The sequence below is a fragment of the Lithobates pipiens genome, unplaced genomic scaffold (assembly GCF_037356315.1).
Source record: "Lithobates pipiens isolate NorthernLeopardFrog02 unplaced genomic scaffold, aLitPip1_a1.2 Scaffold_1, whole genome shotgun sequence".
Classification (NCBI taxonomy): domain Eukaryota; kingdom Metazoa; phylum Chordata; class Amphibia; order Anura; family Ranidae; genus Lithobates; species Lithobates pipiens.
This window is the reverse complement of record NW_027507685.1, coordinates 52,235,845-52,251,869: the sequence shown is the minus strand read 5'-3', so window position 1 is coordinate 52,251,869 and position 16,025 is coordinate 52,235,845. Positions and strand designations below refer to the sequence as shown.

At 48.0% G+C, this 16,025-nt stretch overlaps 1 protein-coding gene across 1 annotated transcript in view; it reads left to right on the top strand.

Annotated features, from left to right (window-relative positions):
* LOC143999273 (interleukin-13 receptor subunit alpha-1-like) overlaps positions 1-16,025 on the top strand; it is a 138,448-nt gene that overhangs the window by 109,894 nt on the left and 12,529 nt on the right. Inside the window, exons 10-11 of the mRNA XM_077493982.1 lie at positions 827-923; positions 8,092-8,155. Of these exons, the coding sequence (XP_077350108.1) occupies positions 827-923; positions 8,092-8,155 (161 nt within the window). The remainder of the gene's footprint in view (positions 1-826; positions 924-8,091; positions 8,156-16,025) is intronic.

The window sequence follows — 16,025 nt, the reverse complement described above, 5'->3', positions numbered from 1 at the left end:
ATGACGTTCCTGAACGTCCTATCAGGAGCAGGCGGCTCCCACCCGGCCGTATATATACATTGGCCGGGTGGGAAGTGGTTAATTTAATACTAATAATTTCCCACAGTGAGGTTGATTTACTAAAACTGGAGAGTGCAAAATCTGGTGCAGCTCTGCTTAGAAACCAATCAGCTTCCAGGTTTTACTGTCAAAGCTTAAAGTGGATGTAAACCCTCACATATACCCAGTGAAGTGAATGGCCTCCAATGATACACAGGGATAAAACAAATCTCCCCACATATGTTTCACGTGTATATCTGCTGTCTCCAGCTTTATAAATTCTTTAGAAAGTTCAGATCTTGTTAGGATATTTTCTCTTCCTATTTAGCACAGCAGTGAAGCCTGGGCATACAGCCAAGACAGCTGATTGGAGTAAAAGCACCCCCCCCCCCCCCTCATAGGTAGAGACTTTCAGAGATGTTCCGAATCCTTGGATGGTTTCGGCACTCTGCTAATCTATTTATTTCACCCTCCCCAACACAAAGCTGTTTTTTGTCTCAGTTGACAGAGAACTTGTCAGAAGTTATCATGCTAATAACAAAAGAACGGTGCAGGAGAAAGCTACGGGACATAGTGCTTTGAAGAGAGATAAGAAAACACCACAGATATATGTGCCCAAATTTCATGAATTGGGTTTACAGCCACTTTAATTGAACAAGTTGAAGTTAGGAGCTGATTGGCTACCATGAACAGCTGCACCAGACTTTGCACTCTCCAGTCTTAACAAATTAGTATTTTTATATTTCTGCTTTTTAGATTTCTTACACAACAATTTCTTATCTTTTAGATAAAGAGCACAACAGAACTATAGCCATAATTACTATAGTTGTGTTTCCCATTATAATAGTTATACCTGCAGTTATTCTGGCTATCTACATAAGAAGGTAAGAGATTTTTTTTATTATTATCACATTCATTTTAAGGCTGGTTTTATACCTTCCTGTGAAAACAAGTTATTAACATTATTTACATTTTCATGCGCTATTTCTGTCATTAATATGTCTTACAACAAATGCTGATGCACCAGACAAATAACAAGGGTCAACTTATCTCACACAAATGCTTGTTTCAGCTGCTCAATCTCTGATGTGTCTGTCTTCTAAGAAATCTTCAAAGTGTATATACAGCGAAAAAACTAAAATTTTATATATTTCATCTTACCTATCATTAAATGTGGTGGCTGGATTGGTTTTCTTTATATGGCACTGCTTTTAACTGACAATTGCTCGGCCGTGCGACGTTGTATCCAAACAAAATGTATGTCCTTTTTTCCCCCACAAATAGAGCTTTATTTTGGTGGTAATTGATCACCTCTGCGGTTTTTATTTTTTGCGCTATAAACAAAAAAATAGTGACAATTTTGAAAAGCATAACAATATTTTTTACGTTTTGCTATTATAAATAGCCCCTAAAAAATATTAAACCAATTTCTTCATCAGTTTAGGCCAATATGTATTCTTTTACATATTTTTGGTAAAAGAAAAATCGCAATAAGGGCATATTAATTGGTTTGCGCCAAAGTTATAGCATCTACAATATAGGAGATATATTTGTGGCATTTTTTTTGTTGTTGTTTTTTTTTACTAGTAATGCTGGTGACCTGCGATTTTTAGTGGGACTGTGACATTGCAGCAGACAGATCGGATACTTTTCACAATTTTTTGGGATCAATGACATTTATACAGCGATCAGAGCTAAAAATAGCCACTGATTACTGTAGAAAAAGTGACTCGCAGGGAGGGGGTTAACACTAGGGTCAATCATGGGGTTAAGTGTGTTCCCTGGGAGGTGTTGCTAACTGTATGGGGGCTGGGCTGACTGGAAGAGGAGAGAGATCATTGTTCCTAATCACTAGGAATAGATAATCTTTCTCTCCTCCCCTGATCTGTTTGTTTACACTGACAGATCCCCGTTCTGCTTGTCCCTGGAGCAATTGCGGATGGCTGGTGGTCATCGAGTCTGCTGAACCTGCTGGTTGGCCCCCCTGCTCGTGAATTGGCGTGTGCATGCCTCTGGCGCCCACAAGACGCCATGTACATGCCGATTCAGCTTCTAACACAGTTCCTGTCTTAGGTTCTCTCCACTCTGGATGAAAGAGAAGTGGAGCCACCTTTGAACAGCAGCATTGCCAAGTTGGGAAGAGGCTACATTTCGATGCAGTAGAAAATTTAGATGGACTTGACTATCAAATTAACCTTTTTGCTACTGGCACCATTTTTGCATCGCTTTGCACATTTGTTAAAAGTTTAATTGAGGCCTGAAGATTTTATAAAACCCCCAAATATTATATATTTTCTGAAAACAGACACCCTAGAGCAGGGGTCCTAAACTATAATTTACAGAGGTCCAGTCAGCAAAATTTTCTTTTGGCAGAGGCCCGAATTTCATATTTGTATTATAACACATCACAGCCCCCCGTACATCAGTGTCTTTAGCCTACCCTTCACATCTTAGGTCCTTTTCATCAGTACCCCCTCTTTACACCAGTATCCCCCTCCCCCTTCACATCACACCCACCCTTAACATTACAGTTTCCACCCTTACATCAATGTCCATAGGCAACCATTTACATCAAAGTCTCCCCTTTAAAGCAGTCCCACAGTGTCCTCAGTTCCCCTTCACATCACAGCCCCCCTTTATATTGGAGTGCCCCTTTATATCATAGTGTCCCTTTATAATATTGTGCCCCTTACAGTTCCTTGAAAAAGTATTCATACCGGTTTAAATAGTCCACATTTTGTCATGTAACAACCAAAAACATAAATGTATTTTTTTGGGCTTGTGTGCGATAGACCAACACAAAGTCGCACATAATTGTGAAGTGGAAGGAAAATGATAAATGGTTTTTGGTACAGATATGTACAAATATGTAAAAAAAATTCAAGACACTATATCACAGTGCCCCTTTATCTAAAAGTGCCCCTTACCTCACAGTGCCTCTTGCATCATACTGCTTCTCCACATCAGAGTGCTCCCTTCAATATAAACCTCCCCTGCACTGTCCTACCTTCGGTAGGGTAGAGACACTTATCAGCTGCGTTAGCTCTCTCGAGTCTCCCGCCCGTCTGGCCGCCGCTGTCATCCTCATAGCAGGGCAGTGGGTGGGAAGAGCTGCAGATCTAGGCGGAGGACAGGAGCTGGCCAACATACTAGGTTAAAAAGCTGGTGATTACCCGCCAGTAGAAGTGCATCCATTAAGGGTGCACGGCGCCATCCCCTCAGTCACGCCACCCCCTTTATTATTAATGGATAGATTCATGCATTGCATAAATCTATCCATGGCCACCACTGCCACCCCCTATTCAGGCGCCCGGCCCTTTTTTGGACACTGAGCGGCATAATTACAGGGGCGGGGGGTATTTTTTTAAAGCCATAAGCTCTAGTAGGCTTCAAAAAAGGTGGACTAAGAGCACAGAGCATTGTGCTCGGTGCCCACCCAGGTGTGTTAGGCCGCGTACACACGGGCGGACTGTATGGCCTACTTAGTCCGTCATACAATCCGACGGACAGTCCGTCATACTTTCGAATGAACGGACTTGACCACACACGGATGCACAAACAGTCCATCGAAAGCTTGCGCGATGACGTGTACAGCACTTACGACGGGACTAGAAATAGGAAGTCGAATACACAGCAATGCAACCTTCCGCCGTGTAAATCCTTTCTGAGCATGCGCCATTCTTAGTCCGTCGAACTAGCCTACTGACAAGCGGATTGTCCGCTGAAACCAAAGTATGATGGACAGAATTTCGAAAAATCCAAAATACTTAGTACGCCAGACTGCATGCTGAAAAAGTCCGCTGAAGCCCACACACGAGCGGACTGTCCGCCCGTGTGTACGCGGCCTTAGAAAAGCAAATTAATATTTGCTTTTCTAACACTAAACCGCCTCTCCACCAATCAGGAAGTGCAGGTATAATACCCGTCAACTGATTGGCTGAAGGCAGAGGCGATCCTATTGGACGCCTAGCGGAGTGGAAGAAGAGACGCATGGCAGCATAGAGGACAGCAGGGAGGACCTGCTGCTTGTCCCACAAAGCTCGCCGCCATCACCTGCTGCCTTACTGCCACCAAGATGGGGTAAGTACTGGTCAGGCGGCGGGCGGGGGGGTCAGCATGGTTGTATATGATGGGACATAGTGGCTGCATATGATGGGCGCAGTGGCTGCACATGATGGGGACAGTGGCTGCACATGATGGGGACAGTGGCTGCACATGATGGGCACAGTGGCTGCATATGATGGGCACAGTGGTTGCATATGGGTGCAACAGAACCCACTGTCACTGTGTGTTTTGGAGGGGGCTGTGGGCTCGCCTCCTACCCACAGACTATGGCCCAGCAGAGAACATGATATTTGGAGGACTATTTGGGGTCTCCCACCACCTAGAGAAGATGTCACCTCCAGACATTTTGTGTTGGTTTGTTCATCGGAACTGGGTAAACGCAGGATCTGTGGCTGGGCTTGTGGAGTTGTTCCTGGCTACATAAACCTATTGGCCCGTCTGGGTTAAATATATACTTTTATTCCACAATGTACTTTTCGCTGATAAAGACATATACAAAATGGTACTGAGATAATGTAATGTAATGCTACATCCCTTCCCCCCCCCCCACATTGTTGCTGTGTTTAATTGTGATGGGTCATGGCATGTAGACAAAGGGTCTGGACCAGAGACACATCCCAGCAGGGAATGTGTAAGGAGGGGCTGCCTGCTTATCATAATCCCTTTATGTGTTTCAACTGTAGTTGTTTGAATATACAAGTGTTGAGTTTCCATTGGTTCTTCCTTGTCCCCTACCCCCTCTATGACAAGGCTAAGGGGAGTGCCCCTAACTGTGTTTAAAGTGTATGTTTGAAACTTAATAAAGAGTTTTTTTTGTGCTCTGCATGTTTAACCCTGAACACCTGTGTGGCTTGTCTCTCGTGATTGAGGGGTTAAGGGCTGGTTATGGCGAATCTGCAGGCTTTGGGTGCATTTGGAGGACAGGAGACACAGGTCTGGCGGAGATGCTCAGCAGGAGTATCCAAGATCCGTCACAGTGGTGGCAGCAGTGGGACGTCTCCTGCAGTCCAGGACATCCAAATCACCACCGGGATTCAAGATAGAGGCAGCCACCGAGGAGCGATACGGGGACCAGCCAACATGAGAGCAGAGCCCGGGAGGAGGCTGCAAGGCATGCGGAAGCAACATGGGGGACCAGCGACAGAGCACACCATGCTCGGCTGGGAGGATGTGATCCGCCGGCAACTCTGGCAAGAGACACTAAGCCACGAGTGGCACCATCAGGGTAAGATCCTTCCCTCCTCCACATAGATGTACTGGACGCAGTACCGTGCACGAGAGCTGTTCCTGAGGGAACAACCACGAGATGAGTGGAAGACGGAGCTCGGAAGATTGGTCCGGTGGAGATGAGGCTGGATACCAGCTATAGAGCCCTCCGGTGGTTCACGGCTCAACTGTGGCCAGGTACAGCAGATGGCAGCCCAATAGAAGGCGTTGGCTACGGCGGCGTGGGGCTGCTACATCAAAAAATGTACAGAGACCCAGACTTTAGGAGCATCGAGAAATGGAGGAGTGGTGGCTGGAAGACATCCTGGACTTCCGAGATGAGGTGCTGGACCTCCCAGAAGAGGCATGTGACCTGGAGGAATTGGAGTTCCTGGTTGAGCAGAAATGGGAGCTTGAGATTGCCTACAAGCGGCTGTTTGATGGTGATCAGCAGCCTGGCATGGCTCCCGTTGCCTGGGACTGTCCAGGAGAAATAGTAGACAGTCGCGAAGATGCGGAGCAAATGGGACCAGGGGTGTCTCTACGTTTTCCCGTCCTAACCGCAATGGAAGAAGCGGCGATGATACAGAGGGCACTATGAGTGCTAGAATTCCGGAACGCATTGGAGGTTCCCCAGGCAGAGAGACAAGCTAATCGCTTAAAAGTCTCAGAAGGGGGAGTTGAGACGGGTGCTGTAAGGCTGGTAGATGGTGATCAGCAGCAAGTCCAGAGTATCGCATCCGGTGCTCCAGCAGAAGCGCAGGCTACGAGGCAGAGCGCCACTGGCCTCTGCCCACCCTCAGAGTTAGATCCAGGAAGACCGAGGGATGACCTCAGTGAGCTGTTTGCCCAGCAGCAGATATTCCCACCGAGAGTGGAGAAAGCAATTCTCCCCCCAAGCACTTGGACCCTACCTCAGTGTTTATATCCCCAGCAGAAGCGATGGTGACAGAGCAGAGCGCCGCTGGCCTCTGCCCACCCTCAGAATTGGATCCGGAGAGTCCGAGAGATGATCTTCGGGAGCTGTTTCCCCAGCAGCGGATATCCCCACCAGGAGTGGAGAAGGCCATTCTACCTCCCCAGCAATTGGATACTACCCCAGTGTTCACCTTCCCAGCAGAAGCGTTGGCAATGGAGCAGAGCGCTGCTGACGTCTGCCCACCCTCAGAGTTATATCCAGGGGATCCGAGAGATGACCTCAGTGAGCTGTTTCCCCGGCAGCAGATATCCCCACCCGGAGTGGAGAAAGCAATTCTCCCTCCCCAGCACTTGGACACTACCCCAGTGTTTATCCCCCCCAGCAGAAGCGCTGGCTATGGGGCAGAGTGCTGCTGGCCCCTGCCCAGCCCTCAGGATGCTTTTGAAGGGTTTGGGAGACAGCCCCCGTCAGAAGTCGCCCCAGCAGCTGGACACAGAACCAGGAGAAGAGAATACCCTTCCCTCTCTCCAGCGGCTGAACTCTACTTTTGTATATGTCGCCCCCGCAGAAGCGCTGGCTACAGGGCAGAGTGCTGTTGGTCTCTGCCCAGCATCAGAAAAAGAAATGGAGAGTCCGGGAGAAAGTCCCTGCAAGATACCTCCGCAGCAGCTGGTAACTACACCAGGAGAAAATCAAGTACTTTTTCCTCCCTAATGGCTTAGCACTACCAGCCTAAGCTCCCTACCAGCTGAAGCGCTGGCATCTGGACAGAGGATTATTCAGCTCCCCCCAATACCTGCAACCAGGCCTCGGATCACGGGAGTGCGGACAGCTGTTCCCACTCTGCAGTAGCTGTTTTTATTCACGGGAGACCGTATGTGCGGTTTTGCTCCCCAGTGCCAGAGTCATACTTTTCCTTTTCCTGTTTGCCCAGGGTGGAAATTTGTGACTAACACCTGTATATATGTCAGCGGCCCCCGCACCTGTGTATATGTCAGCCCCCACACACCTGTATACATGCCAGCCCCCCTCCCTACACACACCTGTATATATGGCAGCCCCTCACATACACAAACCTGTAAACACACAAGGTTCTGATCCCTCCATGTACACAAACAGACCCCTCCCTTTCCCTCGCAGCCCCTACTTGTAAAGTAGGTCTTCCTACCTAGTCCCAGCCCATTTTCACAAAGCTGACATGTTGCTGAGAAGCACAGTACAAATCACACGAGGGGTGCACATACACATAGTAGCCGGAGGTGGCAGGATAGAGCTTGATGTCTGAGCTCACTGATATGAGAACAGCAGAAGCTTTGAAAGCGTTTCTGTACTACACAGCACGTCTCCCCTTCCCCCATCCTGCCCAGATGCCCCTTACAGTTGTGACGGCTGTACCCCCCTGATGGCAGCCCTGGGTATAGGGAACACCAACTGGGTGAGTTGAATGATACTGGTCATAAGACTGGGGACATCCAGCATCACAAGAAATACTGCAGGGGAAATCTCCAGAGGAAGCTGAATATTGCTGCAAAACACTGGTTTTGTCATTTTGTCTTTTATTGGGCTAATCCTTTTTATCTTATTATTTTTGGCTGGAGTTCTGCTTTACGGTCACATAGTTTCATAGTTGCTAAGGTTGAATAAAGACACCAGTCCATCCAGTTCAACCTGAGTGAGTGTCTACAATTGTCTCTATCCCTGTACATTGCACACTCACATCAGTCCCTACCCTCAAGGAGCCCACAATCCAAGGTCCTCATTCATATACTAGGGCCAATTTTGGACAGAATCCAATTAACCTACCTGCATGTCTTATGCACATCTCCATAACTACTCATTACAAAAACTCTATTTTTCTACAGGATCAAGATATTGCTATTTCCTAAGATTCCAAGCCCTGGCAAAATGTTTCAAGAAGATTTTCAGGTAAAGCCTGTATCAATATACTGTATAATATGAGCACTGTTTCATAATGGACACTTTTAAATATAATGCAAAATAAAGAGAAGAGACTAACCTCAAGCTTACCTCGAGCCATGTTCAGTCAGTGGATAAGTGAGGTTCTGCTCACTCTATCATGCATGCTATAATACGCAGTTGTGTTACCCACCATTTGTTTATATTTACAGCATAGTGGCATACATTATAATGTTACTATAAAAGAGGATGCAAGACAAAGTTAACATATTAGTATTAAATATATACAGTTTCTAGATTGTAAGCTCTAACGAGCAGGGCCCTCTGATCCCTCCTGTATTGATTTGTATTGTAAGTGTACTGTCTGCCCTCATATTGTAAAGCGCTGCGCAAACTGTTGGCGCTATATAAATCCTGAATAATAATAATAATAATAATAATATATATATATATATATATATATATACATATATATATATTGTGACAAGTTGGGGAATTTGTAGCTCATTGGTAGCACCAAACAGTCAGTTTACTCCAAGGCAGAAGTACGTTTCAGGGTTTTTTCTGCCCACTTTTACTTAAAGCAGTTAACAAAAAAGTTCACACTCGAATAGTTTCCTTTACAGGGGTTCTCACCATCAATACAACAAAACATAAAATTCAACCTCATGGCTCTCTTTGCAGCTCAGGCCTTATGACTTGGTCCTCCAGACCGTCAAACACACAGTTCCATTGCTGGTGCACAAAACTCTGTACCTTTGTCAGCTTGACTGTTTCTCCTGTAACTCTCAGCTGCTACCTCCTCAGAGGCTCGGGCCTTTGTCTGTCCTGACTAAGGATGAGCTCCGGCGTGTTCGCAAGCTGCACGCGCAGAGCCTGCCAAGAAGTCAGCACTGCACAGCGCTAATCACAAGCAGTGAGACATTGTCCCAATGCTCGACAGCAGAGATCGGGAAATGTGGCTTGCGAACACGCCTGAGCTCATCCTTAGTCCTGACCTGGACAGTATGATGTGATGTGCACCTCACAGCAACCTCTACACACTGGGTGGGGCCACTGACATCTAACTCAGTCTCTAACATAAACTCAGCTCGCACCTACATCAGCAGTATGCCTGTTTCCTGCAAAATATATATGTAGCACCCACCACCTTTAGGTCAGTGCTAATAGGCCAGTGCCTTACCCTGTTTGTTTAGGCCTGGTGGGTTAATTTGGTTTGGGAGGAGTAGTAGAATAGAGGGGGATGTGACCACCTGTACTCTGTTCTGGAAAACTCTCCCTTGCTTTCCCTAAGAATGTTCTGGAAAGGAGGCGGGTCAGGGAATGTGATGCAGGGAGTGTATATGGCCCTGGCTCAATCATTAGTTTGTATGGGCAGGGGCGGGACTGTTATATATACTGAGGTCACATGCTTCCTGGGGAGGATAGGAAGAAACTGAGTCCAGTGAAGCAGCCAAAAATGTAACTCCAAGGAGCAGGCCTGAAGGCCTGGGTTTTCAGAGGCCCCAGTGCTGGAGAGCAGGAACCTAACCTGAAGGCCTGGAGTTTCAGAGGCCCCAGTGCCAGATGGTCCACGCACATAATGTCGCCCGAGAAACCCTGGTGGATTAAACCAGGCATCTTGGCTGTGATGGTTCTATTTTCAAGAAATGGGAAGTAGCTGCAAAGCGGACAGAGTAGACCAGGGTATCATCCAGCATCCAATTACTAAGGTGCTTTTCAGAGGGGCACTGGTCAGTTCATTAAGGGAAAGGGATCTAGCTACTCAGAGGAACTAGAGGGAGGAGGCAGCTCATACTTCCTATCATCACCATTACACTTGGACTGCAGCAAGAGGAATAAAGTTATCTCGTCAACTTTATTGACTGTGTCTGTTGTGAATCATGTGGGGTGGAAGAACATTTTATCAGTATGGTATGAACTACCCAGCAGCTCCCAATGGAGTAGCGTGCTATATTTAGTCATGTTCAGGTGATTATATTCATGTGGTAGATGAGTTTAATCAATAAGTTGATGCCTGAGTGCCTGTCCAAATTGTATTTTAGAACATGGCAGCCCACTTTTAATAAACAGAATGCAAAAGTGTAACAGAAGCTCAGTACACGTTGGAATGAGAAGTCTGGCTCATGCTCATACTTATGTGCATGCTCATAATTCTGAGCAAAAGCTCAATGCAAAAACAGGCATTGTCACACTCACGCAAATGCAGGCCCGGACTGGCCATAGGGCATACCGGGCGTTTGCCTGGTGGGCTGCGGTCCCTGGGCTGCATTTTGTAGCAAGAGCGGCCTCTTGATGACTGGGCCCCACAGCGGGAGGTAAGCGGCGACCGCGGTCAGGACGGGGTTAACACAGACCGCGGCCGCCGCTCACCTCCCGCTATACGGGCATTCCTAAAGGCGGAAGAGAAGGCTCCTGTCCTGTGACATCCAGGAAGTGCATGCAGGGGACAGACACCGCGCGGGCCGTCCGTGCTGGCATTGTAGCTACACTGAAGGAAACAGGCAGCAGCCTCTCTCCTAACACCAGCCGGGACACTGTGATGGCTGCACAGGGAGGAGGAGGGTGAGTGGCGGGGAAAGGGAGTGGATTGGGGCTGCCTTTTTACTGGTATGGAGCTGTCTGTATGGGGTTGTCTCTTCACTGGTATGGGGCTGCCTCTTTACTAATACGGGGCTTTCTGTATGGGGCTGTCTCTAACTAGTATGGGGCTGTCTGTATGGTGCTGTTTCTTTACTACTATGGGTCTGTCTCTTCACTGGTATGGGGCTGTCTCTTTACTGGTATGGGGCTGTCTCTTCACTGGTATGGGGCCATCTCTTTACAGGTATGGGTCCATCTACTGGTCTGGGGCTGTCTTTTTGCTGGTCTGGGGCCGTCTCTTTGCTGGTCTGGGGCCGTCTCTTTGCTGGTCTGGGGTCGTCTCTTTGCTGGTCTGACGCCGTCTCTTTGCTGGTCTGGGGATGTCTCCTTGCTCTTTTGGGGATGTCGCTTTGCTTGTCTGGGGCCGTCTCTTTGCTTGCCTGTGGCTGTCTCTTTGCTTGCCTGAGGCTGTCTCTTTGCTGGTCTGGGGCCGTCTCTTTGCTGGTCTGGGGCCGTCTCTTTGCTGGTCTGGGGCCGTCTCTTTGCTGGTCTGGAGATGTCTTTTTGCTGGTCTGGAGATGTCTTTTTGCTGGTCTGGAGTCATCTTTGCTGGTTTGGGGATGTCTCTTTGTAGAATTGAGGATGGTTCTCGGGATGAATATCTGGTCACCAACCACCCCCGCGAATGCCTGCCCCACATCTCTGACCTACTCCCCCCAGGGACTGGGCTGCCCAGTTTAAAATGCCCGGGCCTGATTCTTGTCCCAGTCCGGGCCTGCGCAAATGTATAAGCGCATGGAGAAAACATGTGCATATGCGCTCATGCACAGGTACGAGCACTTAAGCTGGACATGGATGGATTGCTGAGTGGTCTTCAGCTGGTTCCTGCTTTACCTAGGCCTTGACTTGCCATACCTGCTTACCTGTGTATGACTCAGCTTGCCCCTGACCTGTCTTTGGATTTCTGCTGCCTGCTGGGACCTTGGCTTGTATTCTGACTCTGCTCCTGTCTTGCTTTCCTGTACCTCGCTGCCCAGGTGTGTACTGATCCAAGCTTGTGTCCTGACTCACGTTTCTGTACTTTGCTGCCCAGCTGTTGATGACCTTGTGGTTCATGTCCTGGCTACACTCCTGTCTGCCAATCAAGTGTCACCATGTTCCAGTTCCTGGTTCCTGCCTGGTGATCTGCGGTTACCCGCTACCTACTACACCAGCCCTCGTGCCACTCTGTGCCCTCATGACATCCATGTATGCCCTCCCAGCAAAGTAAGCCATCTTTAGGCTATAGTTGCGAGTGTTAAGTGGTTAAAATGGTACAGTTATCACCAGAGCAAGATATGTGTCAGAGAATCACCAGACTTCAACGTCGGCACTTCCCTGTGCACCTGCGGGGAAGAGTGGCACAATGACTCACGCATAGGCGTGATACAAAACAATGTCGTACGGGCATGTGCAAACCTGTGCACACGGCTATGGGCCTTACCTGATTGGCCTAACAGGCCTATAAAAGGCATCAATGTGCTCTGTGTCTTTGCTGGTTTGTCTCCTCAGCTCACCTGTGTTCCTGTTTCCTGTTCCTATTTACCACTTCCTGTTGTGACCCGGATTGCTTGAAGACTACTCTGATTCTCTCCTGATTTGACCTCTGCTATCCTCTGCTTTCTGCACTTAGCCTTGCTGGCTCACGGACTGATACCTGTGTTTGACCCTCGGCCTGCCTCTGGAATATCCTCTGTTTTCTGCACTTAGCCTTGCTGGCTCATGGACTGTTACCTGTGTTTCACCCTCGGCCTGCCTCTGTTATATCCTCTGTCTCACGGACTGATACCTGTGTTTCACCCTCGGCCTTCACTCCAGGTGTTAGAACCCCTGCCGGGCATCCCCTTCTAACCAGTTCCAAGACCATCTGCACGGGCATCTCTTCCTTCAGAAGACCTCCTGCATACAAGTCACCTGCTGGCAACCCATGCCTCTCCGTGCCCTGTACTCACTGTTCCATCCTCAGGGGTACTGTGCATCCAGCTGCAAGGGAAGCCGCTCTCAGCACTTCGGCTCTGGTGAGTACCTGACAGTACAAACCAGCCATGTCAGAAGCCGACAGAGCTGGCTCACCTCTTGAGGCTCTCTGCCAGCAGGTTGCAGCCCTCAGGCAGTGCAGCGACTCCAGGATGGCTACTTTCAGATTGAAGGCCGTCTACAGCACCTGGCGATCTCTCCCAATCCATCGGATCCTTCACCTTCTACAGCCAGCAGCTCTTCCGCTTCGCAGACTCAAGGCAGTGCTACACCTGCAGTAGTCATGACCCTTCTGGAACCCAGGGTCCCTACTCCTGAGCATTTTTCGGTCAGCCGAATGAAGTTTAGGGCGTTCAAAAACGCATGCCTCCTGTACCTGGCACTGCAGCCCAGGACTTTCCACTCTGAATCGGTGAAGGTGGGATTCATCATCTCCCTGCTTTCCGATGAACCGCGGTCCTGGGCCCATAACCTCCTGGAACAGAAGAGCACCTTTCTCGATTCCGTAGAGACCTTTTTTGTAGCCATGTCACAACTGTACGATGACCCTCAACGCACTGCTATGGCCGAAGCCATCCTGCACTCCCTAACCCAGGGAAAAAGACCAGTAGAGGACTATATTGTAGAGTTTCGCAAATGGTCTGGGGACACTGACTGGAACGAGGCTGCCCTTAAATACCAATTTCGCCTGGGCCTCTCTGAGACCCTAAAAGATGAACTGGCCCGGGTAGATACCCCTGCATCTTTAGAAGACCTGGTCCAGTTGGCTACCAAGCTTGACCGACGTCTACGGGAGCATCGCTCTGAGCGTTCCCCCCTTGCCTATAGCTGCTCCAGTCCCTTCCTCCTCTGCTGACAGTGAACCCATGCAGCTCGGCCTAGTCCGGGCTCCGCTCACCCCTGATGAAAGACTCCGTCGGCGTCAAGCCAACCTTTGTCTTTACTGTGGTGAATCAGGTAATTTCCTGCGCAGCTGTCCTGTAAGGACCAGTAAGTGCCGACCTCATGCTGCGGTGAATTCTCAAATTTCGGGTTTCACCCAATCTCACCTTGTCCTCCCCGATTTCATTACAGGTGGCGGAAGAGGAGGTTCGGCTGGGAGCCATCATTGACTCTGGAGCCTGCAGTTGTTTCATGGACTTAACTTTAGCTCAGAAACTGCACATCCCTCTCTGCACTAAGAAACAACATCTTCAAATCCACCTGGCTGAAGGCTCCCTACCCTGCTCTGGTTCCGTGACCCAAGAAACTGAACCAATCTTGACATCCACTGATTCTGGCCATCGCAAATTTCTTCGCTTCGACATTATCCATTCTCCGTTGTTTCCGATCATCCTCGGGTTTCCTTGGTTACAAGCCCACGACCCACTGATTAACTGGAACAAGAAGGAAGTATCCTTTCCTTCTCCCTACGGTTCAAAGCACTGTCTCCTGCCAACCTCCCACAAGTCCACCTCTTGCTTGACAATACAGACTAGTCCTGACAATCTCCCGCATGTCCCTTCAGCTTATCATGACTTTTTGGACATTTTTGACAAAAAAAAAAGCTGATACTCTGCCGCCCCATCGGCCCTATGAGTGCCCGATTGATCTGCTACCCGGTTCCAAAATACCATTCGGGCGGATCTTCCCATTATCGGAAACCGAATTGGAAGCTCTGCGCTCTTACATTGATGAAAACCTAGAAAAAAGTTTTATCCGACCATCCTCCTCTCCAGCTGGCGCAGGCATCTTTTTTGTTGAGAAAAAGGATGGTTCACTCAGGCCCTGTGTGGACTACAGGGAACTTAATAAAATTACTATTAAGAACCGTTACCCGCTTCCCCTCCCTGAACTCTTCCAACGCCTAAGAACTGCTAAGGTATTCACTAAGCTAGATCTGCGGGGAGCATATAATTTAGTCCGAATCTGCAATGGAGATGAGTGGAAAATGGCTTTCAGGTCTAGATTCGGACACTTTTTTTTTTTTTTTACATAATCTTTATTTATTTTCATAATAATTTTTCCATTCACAAACTTTATACAGTTAAACACTCCCTTTTCAACATTGACATTTCCCTCCCCCTCTCCCCCCCACCCCCCCCCCCTCTTCACGTACATAACAGGAAGAAGCAGTGGGCCCCTCGTGCACAGTGACCGTGTTACTCTCTATACCTCTAACTTCTTATCACCTATACCACATGTTCTCTCTCTCCTTTCTCCCTCCAGTCCCCATTCACTCCAAATCTTTATACTGTGTATCCCAACTTATCTAACCATGGTTTCCACATTTTATTAAATTCCCTAAAATTCCCTCTCCTTACATATACTACTTTTTCCTTGCAGATCGTCTCTGTTATTAGTTGTCTCCACTCCGCTACCGGCGGGGTTTTTTTTGCCTGCCACCTTTGCGCTATTAGCTTCCTTGCCTGGAACATACATCTCATTACTGCTGTATTTATACAGGCCGGCCCTCTTATTCCCTCATTCAGGCCCAATAAGCACATTCTGGGGTTCCCATCAACCGACACTCCAAATGTTTCGTTCAGATCAGCAATAACTTCTGACCAGTAACGGAACAATTTAGGGCACCTCCAGAACATGTGCATCAGATCCCCTGTCGCCTGGCATCTCGGGCATCCATCATCTTCCCTTCGCCTAAACCTGTATAGCCTCTTCGGTGTATAATAGGCTCTATGTAGCAGCATCAGATGTGACACCCTCTGGGCTGGCGAGACAGATATCAAATGTCCCCCCTCCAGTATCCTCATCCACTGCTCATCTGAGAATGTTCCTACTTCCTCCTCCCATTTTATTTTACTTTTAAGTTTTTCTGGGGTTTCTATGCTCCCTTCACAAATATATGGATATATTTCTGCTATAAACCCTCTTGCACTATCTTCAGATTTTAATCTATTATAGATGGGGGATTTGCTCCACACTGGCCCCAGTGTACCAAATTGTTTCGATAATGCGTGTCTGATTTGTAAATATTTATAAAATGAATGTTTTGGTAAATCATATTCCATTCTCAGTGTATTAAATGTTTTTATTATTTTTCCTTCATACAACTGCGCCAGTCTGTCAATCCCCCTACTTTCCCAGTCTTTATGCCTCCCTATCATTCCCATTTCCTGAAGGTTCAGGTTGTTCCATAATGGGGTTTCTTTGGTCATCCCTTCCAGACCCTTTATCGCTTTTACTGCCTTCCATACTTTTAGAGCGAGTTTTATTGTGGGCGTTCTATAGGGGAATGAGTTTGCCTCCAAGGCCTCTACTATGGTTTTATGAGATGTCCCAG